Source organism: Lampris incognitus, chromosome 1 (genome assembly GCF_029633865.1).
Source record: "Lampris incognitus isolate fLamInc1 chromosome 1, fLamInc1.hap2, whole genome shotgun sequence".
Classification (NCBI taxonomy): domain Eukaryota; kingdom Metazoa; phylum Chordata; class Actinopteri; order Lampriformes; family Lampridae; genus Lampris; species Lampris incognitus.
This window is the reverse complement of record NC_079211.1, coordinates 132219584-132238757: the sequence shown is the minus strand read 5'-3', so window position 1 is coordinate 132238757 and position 19174 is coordinate 132219584. Positions and strand designations below refer to the sequence as shown.

Sequence of the window (19174 nt, the reverse complement as noted above, 5' to 3'; positions counted from 1 at the left end):
GTCAGCTCTCCCTCTCCCCTTCTTTCCTATTCATCCTTCAGGCACTTCCATTTCTCCTGCTAACAACCAGTATTGTCATGTGATGCTTAAGTAAAGTGCATGTTTTCTAAATGGAGTTTTGTACCATTTGCTAACAGAACCCAGGGGTTGACTTCGGGGATGTCTCGGAGCGCGTGGCCCTGAGGAAGAGGCTGCAATGTCGGAGCTTCCGCTGGTACCTTGAACACGTCTACCCCGAGATGCGAATCTACAACAACACCATTACATACGGCGAGGTGAGAGAGCTGCTGAGCAATAGGATTATGGGATTTACACCGCAGGTTAATTTTGTTATTGAATTATACTTTATTCTATTACACTACCAGTGGTTATTTTTTTAAGGGGAATTCATACATGGTTTCCGCTACTTTGATTCCACGGATGATAATGCAGACAAAATTAGCCAGACAGATTTAATTAAGCCACACATTTACTGGATCTTTTTCTTCAAGTCTTTTAGGGAATTATTTGAAGAAAATTTTAGTGTGAAGCACATATTTCAGAAGCTGGTTGTGGGTGTCCTTCAGTTTGTATTGAAACCCTTTACATGAGGGGGGAGAGTATTCAAAGTCAGAGGTCCTGAATCTCGATAAGGTAAGCATAGACAATATTCATATACCACGCTGTGAGCTCAGGCATCATAGCTACATGATTCAGCCTTCAGTGTACTTCTGAAGACCTCTTTAAAGGAAAAAAAATAAATTCCATGTAGCCATCAAAAGTAAGAGGTACCTTGTTGCCATAGCAACACTGTCCACCATCCAAGATTAGATGCAATTCTCTCATAATGAGTTTTAATTAAACACTTATTAGTTTTCCATGTGACTTGATTGTTTTGGCTTGGCTGCACATCCAGCTCAGTGGGGGTAAAAAAGATTATGAGAGGCTGAGGAACTGAACACACACCAGTCAGACACCACTGGGAAATGCGTCGAAATGCACAATCTTTCCTCTACTGGTTCAAACAATTGAGAGGAATAGAAAATCAATGTGCTTTCCAAATGCATTGCCAGAACAGATCAAAAATAACGCTGTGAGACTACCCCTCCCTCACTCTCCCTTGGCCCTGGCATCCAGCTAATGGATTCTTTTAGTCTTGGCGGCCACTTAGGTGGCACTATTTCAAATCTTTTGACAAGCTGTGGAACAGTACCCTTGCATTTCCACAGCTGAAGTAAGGCTCATCTGTCATTGGGCGTCATGGCTGCAGTCTGCCATGCTGAAAATCTCGGCAAAAGGAGCTTTGCCTGACAACAGCTTTTGATAGATATGTCACAACCTGTAAATGAAGTCATACACATTCAAATCACATGAACCCAAAGCCCCTTTCGTTGGGCAGTACCATCTGGGTGTAGAGATGGACTGGCAAAATTACACTGGTGAAAATATTCGACTATATTCAGCTCTGTGATTATCAGATTGAGATGATACTCACATGAGACATACAGATAAATTTTCAACAATATCCATTTGGTTTCACTTTCAGTTCCAAAGCAAGACCCTGCAGGAGACACTAAAAATGGAAGTGCGTCTTGACCATCAAGAGCAAAAGGATGCAGAAATTCTTAGAATAAGATTACTTGTAAAAGAGTTACAGTATTCTGATTACAAAAAATACTAATGACCCCCTCCCCCAACACACACAAACACACAGTTACTGTAGAAAGCATGATTTGAATATAGGTGAAACAAACACTTGAAAAAAATATGCAATTAGATTGCAGCCAAAGAAGTAATGGTTGTGGACAACAGTAACAGCACCGTTCAAATACTTACTGTAAATGTCAATGAATATCAGAATCAGAAACACTTTGTTTGTCATTTCATTACATGCACTTGCGCTAATGAAATGAAACGAAACGTCATTTCCCCCAGCCCACAACAGTGTTAACACAAAAACAAAAACGCATATCCAAAAATTACAAGAATACACCGCTCAAAAAAATAAAGGGAACACATAGGCAATGCAATGTAGCCCCAAGTCAATCAAACTTTTGAGATATCAACCTGTCCAGTTAGGAAGCAACACTGATTTGTGAATCAATTTCACCCATTGGTAAATTGTCTAATTTCCACCTGGTGGAAATTAGACAATTTGCAAGATGACCCCTATAAAAGGAATGGATTTGCAGGTGGTGGCCACAGACCATTTGCCTGTCCTCATCTTTTCTGGCCGATCTTTGGTTAGTTTTTCATTTTGCTAGTGCCCTCACCACTAGAGGTGGCATGAGGCGGTATCTGCAACCTACAGAAGTTTCTCAGGTAGTGCAGCTTATCCAGGATGGCACATCAATGCGTGCTGTGGCAAGAAGATTTGATGTGTCTCCCAGCACAGTGTCCAGAGCATGGAGGAGGTACCAGGAGACAGGCCAGTACACCAGGAGACGTGGAGGGGGCCGCAGGAGGACAACAACCCCGCAGCAGGACCGCTATCTGGTCCTTTGTGCAAGGAGGAACAGGAGGAGCACTGCCGGAGCCCTACAAAACGACCTTCAACAGGCCACTAATGTGCAGGTTTCTGCTCAAACAGTGAGAAACAGAATGCATGAGGATGGTATGAGGGCCCGACGTCCCCAATTGGGGCCTGTGCTCACAGCCCAACACCGTGCAGCCCGATTGACCTTTGCCAGAGAACATCTTGGTTGGCAGATTCGCCATTGGCGCCCTGTGCTCTTCACAGATGAGAGCAGGTTCACACTGAACACATGTGACAGACGTGAGAGAGTCTGGAGACGCTGTGGATGCTGTGTTGTGCCTGCAACATCCTCCAGCATGACCGGTTTGGCGGTGGGTCAGTGATGGTCTGGGGAGGCATATCCTTGGAGGGCCGCACAGACCTCTACGTGCTAGCCAGAGGTACCATGACTGCCATTAGGTACCGGGATGAGATCCTCAGACCCATTGTCAGACCATATGCTGGTGCAGTGGGCCCTGGGTTCCTGCTCATGCATGACAATGCTCGTCCTCATGTGGCCAGAGTGTGTCAGCAGTTCCTGTATGTCGAGGGCATTGATGCTATGGACTGGCCTGCACGTTCCCCAGACCTGAATCCAATCGAGCACCTCTGGGACATCATGTCTCGTACCATCCGCCAACGCGATGTTGCACCACAGACTGTCCAGGAGTTGACCGATGCCCTGATCCAGGTCTGGGAGGAGATCCCTCAGGAGACCATCCATCGTCTCATCAGGAGCATGCCCAGACGTTGTAGGGAGTGCATACAGGCACGTCGAGGCCACACACACTACTGAGCCTCATTTTGAATCGTCTTGAAGAATTTCCACAGAAGTTGGATCAGCCTATGTTCTCATTTTCCACTTTGATTTTGAGTATGATTCTGAATCCAGACCTTAATGGGCTAATGATTTTGATTTCCATTGATCATTCTTAGGTTATTTTGCTCTAAACACATTCCTCTGTCTAATAAATAAAGATTTTCAGCTGAAATATTTCATTCATCGAGGTCTATATTGTGTTTTTAGGTGTTCCCTTTATTTTTTTGAGCAGTATACATATATCCAAACTAACACAATGTCTAAACTAAACAAAAAAAAAATTCACTGTCCAGGAGAACGAAGGCCAGTCAGGATGACTGTCGGAACTGCCAGTCTGAACCGGCTAGCAGTTAGCTTAGCCTGCCCCGCTTCCACGTCCTGTCAGACCGCCCTCAGTGATTCCTCTTCGGGCACAGCTTCAGTCAAATTCCGCCGATCCAACGCTAGCTCTCCCAGCCAGACATTTTCGACACACCTCCCCGCATTATACACGACGACACTGAAAACACAGTCAAGGCTAGGTGGGGCCGCCACCAGACCACCCTCGAAGTTATTGGAACTGCCGGTCTGCATAGGCTAGCAGTTAGCTTAGCCTGCCCCGCTTCCGCGTCCTGTCAGACCGCCCTCGGCCTCTCTCACAGCCAATCCAGCACCAGCTCTCCCAGCCATCAAACGAAGACAAAATTTAGACACAGACTTGGACAAAGACCCTGCATGGACGGCACTGGGTGAGGCCATCGTAAACGTGAATTTGTGCCACCATCTTCCCACACTGGTACTGGGTGAGGCCGCTGCAAACGTGAATTTGCGCTGCCATCTTCCCATAGTTTAGCTTACTGTTTTGATTTTTGAAGAATGCTCATCAATGAGTACAGAAAGTAACAGAACATAAAGTATAACTTGATTGCATTACTCTAACTGGTTATAGTTTTAAACTGGTAACCAGTAATCTGTAATTGGTTTCATCCTTAAAGCAACCTTCGTGACCCTTTATTGTTTGATGTCCTTCAGGTGAGGAACAGCAAAGCCAGCGGCTACTGCCTAGACCAGGGCTCTGAGGATGACGACAGAGCAATCCTCTACCCTTGCCACGGCATGTCCTCCCAGGTGAGAACAGATCTATTCAGTGATGAGCTTCTCTCTCATGTTCATTTATGAATCATGTTGATCAATCAGTGAGCCAGTCACTCACCCAGTCAGTCAATCGCACAACCAGATAATCTATCGCTCTGTAGATGTGAATATATAGCCCCTATTCCCACTGATTTTCCATGTTGGTGTCATGCAGGAACGGGAGCTGGAGTTGATTTTCTGTGTAAACTGGTGATTTTCCAGCTCAGGAAATAGTTAGATTTATAGAAAGCTTCTCCCTCTAGTGGGAACAAAAGCAGCAACACTCCCAGTTGAAGAACGCAAAGGGTTACCATATTCTCACAAATTATGCTTTTACATAGTGTGAGCGAGTCAGTCACAAGAGACTCAGGAAGTAATGCAATACTTTCTGTGACTTGATTGCATGGTGTACATTGTGCAACAGTACATTTGATGGTAATTGTAAACAGAGAGAGAGATTTCAGCAAACATTTTTACAAGTTGGACTGATGCGACAAAAGAACTTTATTTATCCACACAAAGGGTGAAATCAACAGGAAGCTTTGTAGCACCAGTATAGATGCATTTAGAGAAATTATATGTCACTTCCTGCATTCCCTAATCTGTCCAGAATGGACATGTCATGCAGGATCAGACTTGGCACAGAGTGTCTCTGGATGACACCTTTATGTATGAAAGATGAAAACCACTCCCTTACTCATCTTAATGCATGCTCAATAATCCAGGTAAGAAAATCAAAGAAGGTTGAATCAGTTCATCTGGCTGCTGTGTTTATTGACAGATACATTTCATCATTCAACTGAGTGACATCTTTACTAAGCTGACTGCAGGTATCCCCACCCTTATCAACAATACAGTACAATACAGTTGCCTAACGACCGAAACCAACAACTAGTTTCATATGCAAATATGGGTTGTCAAATTGTCAAAGCCAGGAAGACACCCAAACAGTGCACCAGCCAATTGAAGAGAGAAGGACAAGAGCTGCCTAAGCGTAAATGATTGGTGATTCCGTATGTGGTGGGAGTGTTGGAAAAGCTGAGACGTGTATTTTCAAAACACCGTGTCTCAGTTGCTTTCAAATCCCAAAACACACTGCACCAGAAGTTGTTCCACCCCAAGGATCGGGTCCCCTAACACAAACAGAGCAATATAGTGTACGCTGTTAAGCTCCAGGAGGATTGCCGTGACTTGTACATTGGAGAAACTAAACAGACGCTGACCAAAAGAATGGCACAATACAGAAGAGCTAACATGTCAAGCCAGGACTCTGCAGTCTACACCAGTGGCCACTGTTTCAGAGATAAGGATGTGCACATCCTTGATTTCAGGAGGAGGAGGAATGCTGGTTTGAACGGGGCGTCAAAGAGGCCATCAATGTGAAGAGAGAACGACCATCCCTGAACCAAGGGGAGGGGGGGGCAACTATTCCCCAGTCCTCTGTGAATAGTACACATGGCCATCGAAACTCTAGTTAATGGTCACACCCATATTTGCACATGAAAGTGGTCGTTGGTTTCGGTCGTTATACATCTGTCTCCGTCTTACAATGCTGTGATTGCAACAATCCCTAATTCTCTGTGAATAGTACACACCATGGCCTTTGAAACTCTATTTAAAGGTCACACCTATATTTGCATATGAAACTGGTCGTTGGTTTCGGGCATTAGGCAAGTGTATTGTTAATAAGGGGTGGGGATACCTGCAGTCAGTTTAGACTGAAGATGTCACTTAGTTGAGTACTGAAACATATCTGTCAGTTAACATATCCAGATGAACTGATTCAACCTTCTTTTACACTTCCTTACGCACATGAATAAACCCAGCAATATTGCAGTTTCCATGTGAGAAAGGGACTCATTTTGCTGATGTTTGACTCTTTTCCTTTAACTGATCCTTTAAAAATACTGGATGAGATCAGACAGGAGTCTCCGTGGACTGTGATGTTCGCGGATGACAGTCAGTACATTTACGTGATGTTAGAAAAAGTCAATTTTTTGTGTTAGTCCAACTAAAACTGGACTTTCAAAATACATGTAAACGTGTTAGTCTGACTGAAATTGTACTAAATCGAATTTCTCGAAGTCAGACTAACACACCTAGATAATGCAGTTGGGGATCGGTTTACTCTGGCATGTATACGCTTCAATCGGCCCTGAACTGGCATAAGCATCCTGCGCATGATCCATAGTTCTCACGGCGGTCTTTCACCCGGAAGTTGAACAGCATAGTGTCAACATGACGAGTGCTAGAGTGAGAACCACGCGTTTCTGGATAGACGAGGAGACAAACTTTATGTTGTGTCAGCTAAAGGAGTTGAATATCCTAACCTGCTTACCGCTTACTAACTTGTTTGTTGCTTGTTTGGTATTTGACACAATAGGTCAGCCAGAAGGTCCAGTAGCAACCAGCTGAAAGGGGGCATATCACCACCTACTGTACCAGGGTCGGGCATACTACTTCCATCAATAGATTGATTCTCCCCCAGTTCTTATATACTGGGACAATGACAGTAGTCCAATTACATGGCCTAATCGAGCTATAACCGTAGCTTGACTTAACTGTGCGTGTAAACGCAATCATTGTGATCTGTAGCGAGAGTAGGGTGCAGGTTGAGGAGAGCCTGGAAAGGTGGAGGTATGTACTGAAGAGAAGAGGAATGAAAGTCAGTAGGAGCAAGACAGAATACATATGCATGAACGAGAGGGAGGACAGTGGAATGGTGAGGATGTAAGGTGTAGAGGTCATAAAGGTGGATGAGTTTAAATACTTGGGGTCAACTGTTCAAAGTAACGGTGAGTGTAGAAGAGCGGTGAAGAAGAGAGTGCAGACAGGGTGGAGTGGGTGGAGAAGAGTGTCAGAAGTAATTTGCAACAGAAGGGTACCAGCAAGAGTTAAAGGGAAGGTTTACAAGATGGTAGTGAGACCAGCTATGTTATATAGTTTGGAGACAGTGGCACTGACGAAAAGACAGGAGGTGGAGCTGGAGGTGGCAGAGTTGAAGATGCTAAGATTTTAATTGGGAGTGACGAAGAAGGACAGGATTAGAAACGAGTATATTAGAGGGACAAACAAGGAGAGTGTGCTGAGAAGGTGGAAGGAGTACTTTGAGGGGTTGATGAATGAAGAAAATGAGAGAGATAGAAGGTTGGCTGATGTGGGGAAAGTGAATCAGGAAGTGGGGTGGATTAACAAGGAGGAACTGAGGGCAGCTATGAAGAAGATGAAGAGTGGAAAGGCGGTTGGTCCTGATGACATACCTGTGGAGGCATGGAGGTGTTTAGGAGAGATGGCAGTGGGGTTTTTAACTAGATTGTTTAACACAATCTTGGAAAGTGAGAGGATGCCTGAGGAGTGGAGAAGAAGCATACTGGTACCGATTTTCAAGAACAGGGCGACGTGCAGAACTGTAACAACAACAGAGGTATAAAGTTGATCAGCCACAGCATGAAGAGGTGGGAAAGAGTAATAGAAGCTAGGTTAAGAGGAGAGATGATGATTAGCGAGCAGCAGTATGGTTTCATGCCATGAAAGAGCACCACAGATGTGATGTTTGCTTTGAGAATGTTGATTGAGAAGTATAGAGAAGTCCAGAAGGCAACTGCCCAAAGTAACAGGGAGGGCAGAAGAGAGGTGAAGAAGAGAGTGCAGGCAGGGTGGAGTGGGTGGAGAAGAGTGTCAGGAGTGATTTGCGACAGAAGGGTACCAGCAAGAGTTAAAGGGAAGGTTTGCAAGATGGTTGTGAGACCAGCTATGTTATATGGTTTGGAGACAGTGGCACTGACGAAAAGACAGGAGGAGGAGCTGGAGGTGGCAGAGTTAAAGATGCTAAGATTTTCATTGGGAGTGACGAAGGACAGGATTAAGAATGATTATATTAGAGGAACAGCTCAGGTTGGACGGTTTGGAGACAAAGCAAGAGAGGCAAGATTTTTTTTTTCAATTTATTTCTGATTTTTTCCTTTTTCTCCCAATTTAGTGGCCAATCGATCCCTATTCTAGTTCAAACACCCACCCTCGTACTGCATGCGTTTGCCAACTGCATCTCTCCGGCCGGCAGTCTCGAAGGAGACGCCTCCCCACTTTCGTGACAAGGCAAATCCAGGCCGAACCACTGCTTTTTCCCGACACACACAGAGACGCATTCATGTGATGAACACAAGGCAACTCCTCCCCCCTCCCAAAGACAGCGTTGCCAATTATTGCTGCTTCACCACGTCCGGCCATAGTCGGCTCTGACGAGGCCGAGGCGCGAGCCCCGGTCCCCAGTGGGCAACTGCATTGATACAAAGCCAATGCTTAGACCGCTACACCACCGCGGACCCCCGCAAGAGAGGCAAGATTGAGATGGTTTGGACGTGTGTGGAGGAGAGATGCTGGGTATATTGGGAGAAGGATGCTGACTATGGAGCTGCCAGGCAAGAGGAAAAGAGGAAGACCAAAGAGGAGGTTTATGGATATGGTGAGAGAGGACATGCAGGTGCTCAAGTGGTGTAACAGAGGAAGACGCAGAGGACAGGAAGAGATGGAAATGGGTGATCTGCTGTGGCAACCCCTAACGGGAGCAGCCAAAAGAATAAGAAGATCCTTGAAAAATACTAAAAGCCACTGTTTATATTACACTGCATTTTCCAGTGGGACGTAAGCTTTTCAGATGTGGTGGGGAGTCTGTAGCCAGTAAAGCCTGTTGTCAGTAGAAGTAATTCATGAGTCCAACCCTGTGCTCTTGTTTTATTTGATTTATTTGTGGTGGTAGCCTAAAGGTTAGAGAAATGGAAACTTTCCATGTTTTCCAATATGTGTAACTATGAATATGAAGCACAGCACTACTGAAAATGAGCAGCCGTGCTCAGTATAACCTTCTGCAGGATAAACAAAAGTAAAAAATATATAAATAAATAGATATAGTGCCTTGTAGATGCAGAAGCAAAAGTTTGCTTGGGTGGGAAAGTCACTAAATTGGTTGTTTGAGTCTATTTCCTCTTTTGTGGTGAAATAAAAGCAAATGTCAAAGACACAAATCATGCAAATGCTATTCATGACTGGATTTTTCTGAGCCCACCTCTCCGGATGGTGAGTGACATGTTTACTATCAGTCGTATGTGGAATATAAATAAATAGGCCTGCATCTTGCCAGGCTTCCCTCTCTGTCCCTTTCTGAGAGCTTAATATTGTACAGCTACAGCTACTCTTTTAATCCTGGTCCCCGGGGCACATAAACAAATGGAGATGAATTTTGTGTCTTTATAGCATTAGATTACAATGATGACTGACATTACTGTACACGGCCCAATTCCATTTTTTTGGTCATCATAATTATTTTTTTTAACCATCTCTTCTTTTACATGTGGAAAAGCATAATCTGATGGTGTAAATCTCTGTTGTGCTGCTGAGAATTATTGTTCTTTCTCCCAGTGCTATTGAGTGAAATCCAAATTGCAGACGTTGTCTCACCTTTGTCCAACAGGCCAACACAGCATACAGCATAAACAGAAGGAACTGTTAGGGCTCGGTCTGTTGACCAACCTGGCAACCAGCAATGAGAGCGGGGGAAGGGCGTCTGAAACACCTGCAGCCTACCTACTCGTTAACCACTCTAGTATAAGTTTGTTTGCTTTCCAGAACTTGTCGCGAGTTCGTTCTGAACAGTCCCGTGAGTAAATTCTTCGTCTCGAGTTTTGTGACATTTCTGTGTCTCCCAGTGGAGTACAGATTGTAGTATTCTCCGTGTTTTTGCTTGTTTGATTATTCCCTTGTGTCAGTTCTCCTTGAGAGCTTGTTCGGAGAAGAACTCTCTTTGTGTTTTCCCCATTGGATTTTCCCATCGTGATTTTCTAGTTGAGATCAAGTTTTTGATATTCTAATTTCTCCTCTCTCACTGTGGATCTTATTACTCGGTTGGACTTCTACCTTAAAGGAGCAGTTTGTGTTTTTTCCCCTTTCGGACTTTAAAGGAGCAGTTTGTGCTTTTTTCCCTTTCGGACTTTAAAGGAGCAGTTTGTGTTTTTTTTCCCTTTCGGACTTTAAAGGAGCAGTTTACGTTTTTTCCCTTTCGGACTTTAAGGGAGCAGTTTACGTTTTCCCATTTTTAAGAAGCTATTCTCAAGTTCCGCCTGAAGCGCCTCCCCCTTCTGTCCAGGTCCGGCCGGCTCTCCTCTACGAGTCCTGCCAGGTTGGTGCTTTACTTTGTCTTGTGTTGTCGCTATTGGGTTCGTTCTACAAACCTTAACAGTACGAACTCGCCCTCACTATGAACCCAGACAACCTAGACGCCAATCCTGTCCAGGCTGCTCTCTATAAGCAGATTCAGCTTACAGCCTCCCACGGCCAGCAACTACAAGAGGCCGCTGTTGCCATGCAGGGCCTCCGGGCTCAGGTGCAACCCCTCCAGGCTTCGGTGGATTCTCTTTCGGCCCAGCAAGCGGCGCTCGCGAGCCAACAAGAGGAGGTTCTTAAGCAGTTGCAAACTCTCACAGCGGCTATCACCATCCAGCCAGCTGTCCCACCAGTTCCGGCCGCCCCTCCTCCAGCAGTGCCCGCAGCCGTTGCCTTAGACAATCCTACCGTTTATGTTTCGGATTTCCGGGAGCCCAGTATCTCCAATCCCAAGCCTTTTGATGGCAACTTTGAGACCTGTGCCACGTTCATCATGCAGTGTGAGCTTGTCTTCGCCCACCATTCCAGGGGGTTCACCACAGATGCTGCAAGAGTTGCTTACGTGACTAGCCTGCTGACTGGCCGCGCTGCTCAGTGGGCCACTGCTTCCTGGTCCATGGGGGCCAGTTTCTGCTCTTCCTACGATGACTTTGTGGCTGAGCTTCGGAAGGTATTCCATCATCCAGTGTACGGTCAGGATCCGGGTGTCCGATTGAGCAGGATCCAGCAGGGCAGTGGCAGTGTCACTGACTACTCAGTCGAGTTCAGGCTGGCTGCGGCTGAGAGTGGCTGGAACGACCAGTCACTTCGGGTAACCTTCCGTAGGGGCCTCAGCGATGCCGTCAAGGATCAGCTAGCCACCCGGGAGGATCCTACCTCTCTCGACAACCTTATCAGCCTTGCCATCCGCATCGATGGACGTGTCCGCGAGAGAAGGCGCGAGCGAGGTCTACGGGGAACCGTTTCTACCTCTCAGCCATCCAGAGCTTCCGAAGGGGGCTCTTCTTCGTCGCACTCCACTTCCCCTGTGGCAAGCCTCTCCTCCTCCCAGACAGTGACAGAGGAGGAACCTATGCAGCTTGGGCGTACACGACTGACTCCCGCTGAACGTGAGGCCCGGTTCAAGGCAGGTCTCTGTCTTTACTGCGGTCTTAAGGGACACCGGATCAGCGAGTGTCCTACGCGGCCAAAAGATTAGGCTCACTGGGACCCCGGGAGATCCTAGTGAGCCGTCTTTTCTGTTCCCGCCATCCTGCTCCGGCTAACCATCTTGTGAGCGTTACCCTGGCTTGGGCAGACCAGCGGCTCACTGTAGGCGCACTCATCGATTCGGGAGCTGATGGGTGTTTCTTGGACTCTACGTTTGCTGCTCAAGCTAACATTCCATGTGAGGAATTGGAGAGGCCAATAGAGGCCTTTGCTCTGGATGAGCGCCGCCTGGCCAGTGTTACCCGACAGTCCTGTCCCGTGTCTCTCACTATTGCTGGAAACCATGTGGAGAGCCTTCAGTTCTTCGTCATCCAGTCTCCCTTAGTTCCTGTGATCTTGGGGCGTCCCTGGTTGGCTCAGCATGAGCCACACATTGCTTGGTCGTCTGGTAACATTTTGGAGTGGAGCTCCTCCTGTCACGCCCAGTGTCTTCAGGCAGCACCTGGTCCAGCAGTCCAGACTGTTCCGATTGCCCCTCCTCCCGATCTTTCCTCTGTTCCTCCCGAGTATCATGATCTCGGGGAGGTCTTCAGCAAGACGCGGGCTCAGTCTCTCCCTCCGCATCGGCCATATGATTGTGCTATCAACCTCCGTCCTGGGGCCTCTCTCCCTAGCAGTCGTCTTTACAGCCTTTCCATTCCCGAGAAGGCTGCTATGGACGATTACATTTCAGAATCGTTGGCGGCAGGGCTCATCCGACCCTCATCCTCCCAGGTGGCAGCTGGTTTCTTTTTCGTTAAGAAGAAGGATGGTGGTCTCCGACCCTGCATTGATTATCGCCAACTCAACGACATCACCATCAAGAATAAATACCCCCTGCCTCTGATGAGCTCCACCCTCGAACCCCTGACCCAGGCGACTGTCTTCACTAAGCTGGATCTCCGGAACGCCTACCATCTCGTTCGGATCCGGAAAGGGGACGAGTGGAAGACAGCCTTTAAGACTCCCCGTGGTCATTATGAGTACCTGGTAATGCCGTTCGGCCTCACCAACGCCCCGGCGGTGTTCCAGGCACTCATGAATGACATCCTTCGCGACATGCTCGACCAATTCGTTGTCGTCTACCTTGATGACATCCTCATCTTCTCCAGGTCCCTCGAGGAGCATGTCCAGCACGTGCGGCAGGTTCTCGAACGCCTCCTTCGTAACCGGCTGTTCGTCAAGGCTGAGAAATGCCTGTTCCATTCTGAGTCAGTGGACTACTTAGGTTTTATCGTGGAGGGAGGCAAGACTCGAGCTGATCCTCGCAAGATCAAAGCGGTGGTGGAATGGCCGGATCCTAAGTCACGTAAGGAACTGCAGAGCTTCCTCGGGTTCGCGAACTTTTACAGGAGGTTCGTCCGAAACTACAGCTCTGTAGCAGAACCCCTCACCCGTCTAACCTCCCCCTCTCAGCCGTTCGTCTGGTCCCCTGCTGCTCGCTCTGCATTTCTGTCGCTCAAGGAGAGGTTCACCAGTGCCCCCGTCCTACTCCATCCTGATCCCAAGAGGCAGTTCATAGTTGAGGTGGATGCTTCGGACACCGGATTGGGGGCTGTGCTCTCCCAACGATCAGAGACCGACCAGAAGGTTCATCCTTGCGCGTTCTTCTCCCGCCGGTTCCTTCCCGCCGAGGAGAACTACGATGTTGGTAATCGGGAGCTTCTCGCTGTAGTGGCTGCACTTGAGGAATGGCGCCATTGGCTGGAGGGGGCAGAGCATCCATTTACCATCTGGACTGATCATAAGAACCTGACGTTCATCCGGGCAACCAAACGTCTCAATGGTCGGCAGGCACGGTGGGCCAGTTTCCTCAGTCGGTTCGACTTCACACTGACTTATCGTCCTGGCTCCCGCAACACCAAGGCAGATGCTCTGTCTCGTCAACACCTTAAGGAACCTGTAACGGTGGAGCCAAGTCCCGTCCTCCCTGAGACCAAGGTCGTTGGCGTGGTGACCTGGGGCCTTGAAACGGTGGTCAAGTGCGCCTTGCGCTCCAGTCCAGCCCCGAGCAACGTGCCGCCTCGCCGACTGTTTGTTCCGGACTCAGTGAGGTCTCGGGTCCTCAAATGGGGCCACACCAGTCAGCTCGCTTGCCACCCTGGAGTCCACCGCACTTTCACTTTCATAGCTCGACGGTTCTGGTGGCCCACTATGAGGAGGGACGTCAAGGAGTTCGTCATGGCCTGCACCATCTGTGCCCGCAGCAAGGCCTCTCACCAGGCACCGGCTGGTCTGCTGCAGCCCCTTCCTATTCCCAGTCGGCCCTGGTCCCATGTGGCGTTGGATTTTGTCACTGGACTTCCTCCGTCTCAGGGCAACACAGTGATCCTGACGGTGGTGGATCGCTTCAGCAAGGGTGTTCACCTGGTGGCTTTGCCTAAGCTTCCTTCTGCTTCAGAAACCGCTGACCTCCTGATGAGCCACGTCTTCCGTTTGCATGGACTTCCCAAGGACATTGTGTCAGACAGAGGGCCCCAGTTTGTTTCCCGTGTGTGGCGTGCTTTCTGCAAGGGGTTGGGCGCCTCGGTCAGCCTTTCGTCGGGATATCATCCGCAGACTAACGGACAGACTGAGAGGATGAACCAGAGTGTGGAATCTGCTCTCCGTTGCGTCGCTGCCAAGAAGCCAACCTCCTGGAGTCAGTTTCTCCCCTGGGTCGAGTATGCGGTCAACTCCCTGGTCAGCTCCGCCACCGGCCTCTCGCCCTTTGAGGCATCCCTGGGTTACCAGCCGCCCGTCTTCTCTGCACAGGAGTCCGAAGTGGAGGTTCCCTCCGTGCAGACTCATCTGGACCGCTGTCGTCGTGTCTGGGAGATCACCAGGGCTGCGCTGCTCCGTGCTACGGAACGTGCCAGACGAGGAGCTAACCGTCGCCGATCCACAGCACCAGCTTACCAACCCGGACAGAGAGTCTGGCTGTCCACCAAGGATCTCCCCCTTCAGTCCTCTGCCAAGAAGCTGAATCCCCAGTTCGTTGGACCCTTCGAGATCCAGGAAGTACCCAGTCCTGCAGTTGTGCGTCTTAAGCTCCCGGCCTCCATGAAGATCCATCCGGTTTTTCATGTGTCCCGAGTAAAGCCTGTCTCCGAGAGCCCCCTTATGCCTCCGGCCCCAGCTCCGCCTCCCCCTGAGATTGTGGATGGGCATCCACAGTGGAAGGTCCGTCGGCTAATGGACGTCCGACGCAGGGGACGGGGGTTCCAGTATTTGGTTGACTGGGAGGGCTATGGGGTGGAGGAACGAAGCTGGGTATCCCGCCAGCTCATCATGGACCCTGGTCTGCTCGCTGAGTTCTATCGCCGTCACCCTGACAAGCCTGGCAGGTCGCCTGGTGGCTCCCGTAGAGGGGGGGGGGGTACTGTTAGGGCTCGGTCTGTTGACCAACCTGGCAACCAGCAATGAGAGCGGGGGAAGGGCGCGTCTGAAACACCTGCAGCCTACCTACTCGTTAACCACTCTAGTATAAGTTTGTTTGCTTTCCAGAACTCGTCGCGAGTTCGTCCTGAACAGTCCCGTGAGTAAATTCTTCGTCTCGAGTTTTGTGACATTTCTGTGTCTCCCGGTGGAGTACAGATTGTAGTATTCTCCGTGTTTTTGCTTGTTTGATTATTCCCTTGTGTCAGTTCTCCTTGAGAGCTTGTTCGGAGAAGAACTCTCTTTGTGTTTTCCCCATTGGATTTTCCCATCGTGATTTTCTAGTTGAGATCAAGTTTTTGATATTCTAATTTCTCCTCTCTCACTGTGGATCTTATTACTCGGTTGGACTTCTACCTTAAAGGAGCAGTTTGTGTTTTTTCCCCTTTCGGACTTTAAAGGAGCAGTTTGTGCTTTTTTCCCTTTCGGACTTTAAAGGAGCAGTTTGTGTTTTTTTTCCCTTTCGGACTTTAAAGGAGCAGTTTACGTTTTTTCCCTTTCGGACTTTAAAGGAGCAGTTTACGTTTTTTCCCTTTCGGACTTTAAGGGAGCAGTTTACGTTTTCCCATTTTTAAGAAGCTATTCTCAAGTTCCGCCTGAAGCGCCTCCCCCTTCTGTCCAGGCCCGGCCGGCTCTCCTCTACGAGTCCTGCCAGGTTGGTGCTTTACTTTGTCTTGTGTTGTCGCTATTGGGTTCGTTCTACAAACCTTAACAGGAACGGGCTTGAGTGCCTTGCATCGTTGCTGTGTTAAAACACACAAATACGCACACACACACATGCACCAGCATGCAGTCATGGAGTCAGTAGCCCACCCTCCTATAGGTAAATCACACACAGTTGGGTCTTGGGAGCAGGAATCCCAGCTATGCGATGGGTTCGTGGGTATATACGGTGCTGCTGGTAACTCCTTGCACAATTTATGCTGAGGGGCCTCTTAAGTCCCTTTACAGGGTACTTGGAGCCACATAAGAGAACAGAGCCGCATGTTACTCCGGGGAATGGACATTGTACCCAGAAGGCCAACCCTAGGACCTCTGTCAAAGCCTCCTAAGGCCTGCACCTTAACCTTGGTGTGACACATTGCCCCGCTGTCACTCCCTGGTGGACCAAGGCACTGTTGCGGAAGAGTAATACTACTGCTAATACAATGAACAAATAAGCCAATATGTATTAACAGTGCACCTGCATTACAACTATTAATGAGCAAGTTAGTAAACTTGTGATTAACTTGATCCTCGAAAAGTGTTTGCAAAACTTGTACAGTGGCAGGAAGGTGATGGTGGATCTAATGCCTCTGTAGGACAGGTTAATTGGCTTGGCAGAGTCATTTCCTCATGGTAATTATTTGTTTTGGTCCCATTTTAAATGTATTAGTGTGCAAAAGGCTTCCAGACTAAACTGTAAGCAGGTATTAGTGGGGATTATATGGGGTTTTCCTTGTACCTAGTCAAAGTTTACACCGTGTGCAAATCTGCTTAGGGCGTCATAACCTCAAAACACTCAAGACAGCAAAACGGCTCGATGGATACAGGGTTCTCTCACATTACGATTGAGTTCCTTTAAAAATGGTACTACGTAGATGCTATTACTGCAAGGGGGGCGGGAAAAACAACCTTTCAGTTTAAGGGGTGAGGAAACAGTAGCTTGTGTTGCATTTTGATAAATGCACTGTTGTATTTTTTTTCCCAGTGGGGCTGTCAAAGTTGTTTCTTCATAGACTTATGACTTCTTATAATGTCTCTTGTTTGTTTCAGTGTTTTTGTAATGTTATCAGGAAATTTATGCAGAGGATATTTTCAGAAGTCTAAAGGATTCCCGTTATCAAGGAAAAAATGTATTCAAAAAAATCTCCCTCAAAAAGGAAGAACAAAGCAGGTATGAACATGTTGAGCCCCCTTACAGTTCCCTCTAGTGTATCTTCAGGGCAGGACATTGATTTCAAACCACTTGTGTTCTTTTTCCCTTTGAATGGAGTTTCCTTGAAACACCCACATAGTGTCTTTGGTTCCTCCAATCAAAAGCAAACAAAAGGGTATGGCAGCCATTCCCAAAGCATCTGGAGATATTTTTGCAAGCTCAACATTACTGATGTAAGTACTTGAGTGAGGATTATCAGTTTTAAGTTAGTATCAGGGTTTGAAGCTCAAAGAGATTTGTTGTTTGCACAGAGGTTGTGAAGTGCCTCCGTGTTTACATTAGGATCTGAAATTTGAAAAATCTCATCTCATTTTCTTCTGTCATCTTCCAAGTCCAACCCTTCAACCACCTATTCACAGTTCTCCATAACTGAAATATTCAAATCATCCTTGGATGGGGAGAGGTAAGCATTAGCATACACGTTGTTTGCATATGTCGTCTAATCAGCAATTGGAGATTAGGACCGTTCCGTTAGGTCGATCACCACAAGCCCTTGCATAGCGACCTACCCTGGGATTTATGGATGACTTAGAGACATTTTATACATATGTGTATCATGTGTTTTTTACCCATCCTGTATGTGTGTGTGTGTGCGCCTGTGTATATCTTTCTGTGTGTGAGTCTAAATGTTCATGCAAACACATCCTGTCCTTCGGAGCAGAACGGCACTGCAGAGCCCCCTATCTTTTGCATCTCTTTTTCCAAAGAGGATCACACCAATGAATAATAGATGATATCTCTACTGTATCCTTACGTAATAGATACGCGTCGTCACAGAACCTTTTATGCACAGGATTAAACGCTGCGGGATCAAGTTTTGGTTGAGGATTATCTGTGACGTTAAAAAAAAAACTACACATTTTCACAGTTTCTGTGCATTGCTCAATACTAAACTACCATTGAAAAAGTAATAACCACAAAGAGTTGGCAATAGGTCAACAGTTGCTGGCAAAGTAGCGTGGTATCTCACAGTGCATTAAATTCAGCTAATTCAATTCTCCATAAAATAATGAGAGATAATGCAATTCAGCTGGTGCTTTCAAATGATACATGTGCCAGTTTGAAACATTCTCAAAAAAAAAAAATCCTGCGTTAGATTGTGAAGCTGGGACTGCTGGTTTTAAAGCTTAACAGTCTCACATGGTGTTGTTCATCTGTGTGTTACAGCTGGCCCGCTATTCAACTGAGGGACTTCTCCAGCTGGGACCCCTGGGGTCCACAACCTTTCTGCCAGACACAAAGTGTCTTGTTGACGATGCCAGAGGGCGCACCCCTAGTCTGAAAAAATGTGATGCTGTTTCACGGGTTTCTCAAAGGCTGTGGGACTTTACACAGGTAAAGACAACAAAGATAGACATGTGTCCTCAATGAGACTCCTTTCTGATATTGATCTCCTTTTATTGGCTTGTGTTGCGAGTTGTTTTACAAGATTTACACGTTTGTCAGATAATCACTTCAAACCATAACCCAGCCCAAAATGAGACAGTGAAGAATTTGTTTTGAAGTTTGCCTGTATTGAATAAATGATAATCATCACTGAGCCATAACAACAGGCCTTGGGACACTAGAGTTCATTGTGAGAATCATTACTTGGATGCAGATTTATGCCGCCACCATCTGCCATTTCTTAAAGCGATTATGCACACTTGATCCTTTTCGTGTCTGATCTGTTTTTGCAGAACGGTCCAATAATCAGCAGGGACACTGGCCGATGCTTGGAGGTAGAGATGTCCAAAGATGCTAACTTTGGCCTTCGGCTTGTGGTCCAGAGGTGCTCCGGACAGAAGTGGATGATACGAAACTGGATTAAGCACCCCAGGCATTGAAGCAGGACAAGAGGTTTTGAGAAAGCTCAGGCCAATATTTCGGTCACACTTGGACGGAAACCTGAGGACAATTCAAAGCGCTGGTGTGGCGGAGCTTAGCGTCTGTTGTTTCACACCATGCACCTCTGTGCGCACTGAGCTCCCCTCAAGGCAGAGAACTTTCAAGCACTGAGTCTTAAAGAAGAAAATGATGATTTCATGTGTTCTGCTGAGCTGTGCGCTCACAGAGACCTCACGGCAAG

At 47.4% G+C, this 19174-nt stretch overlaps 1 protein-coding gene across 1 annotated transcript in view; it reads left to right on the top strand.

Moving 5' to 3' along the window:
* galnt9 (polypeptide N-acetylgalactosaminyltransferase 9) overlaps positions 1–18932 on the top strand; it is a 136452-nt gene extending 117520 nt beyond the window's left edge. Inside the window, exons 8-11 of the mRNA XM_056288831.1 lie at positions 138–275; positions 4326–4421; positions 18274–18441; positions 18786–18932. Of these exons, the coding sequence (XP_056144806.1) occupies positions 138–275; positions 4326–4421; positions 18274–18441; positions 18786–18932 (549 nt within the window). The remainder of the gene's footprint in view (positions 1–137; positions 276–4325; positions 4422–18273; positions 18442–18785) is intronic.
* The last annotated feature ends 242 nt before the right edge of the window (positions 18933–19174 follow it).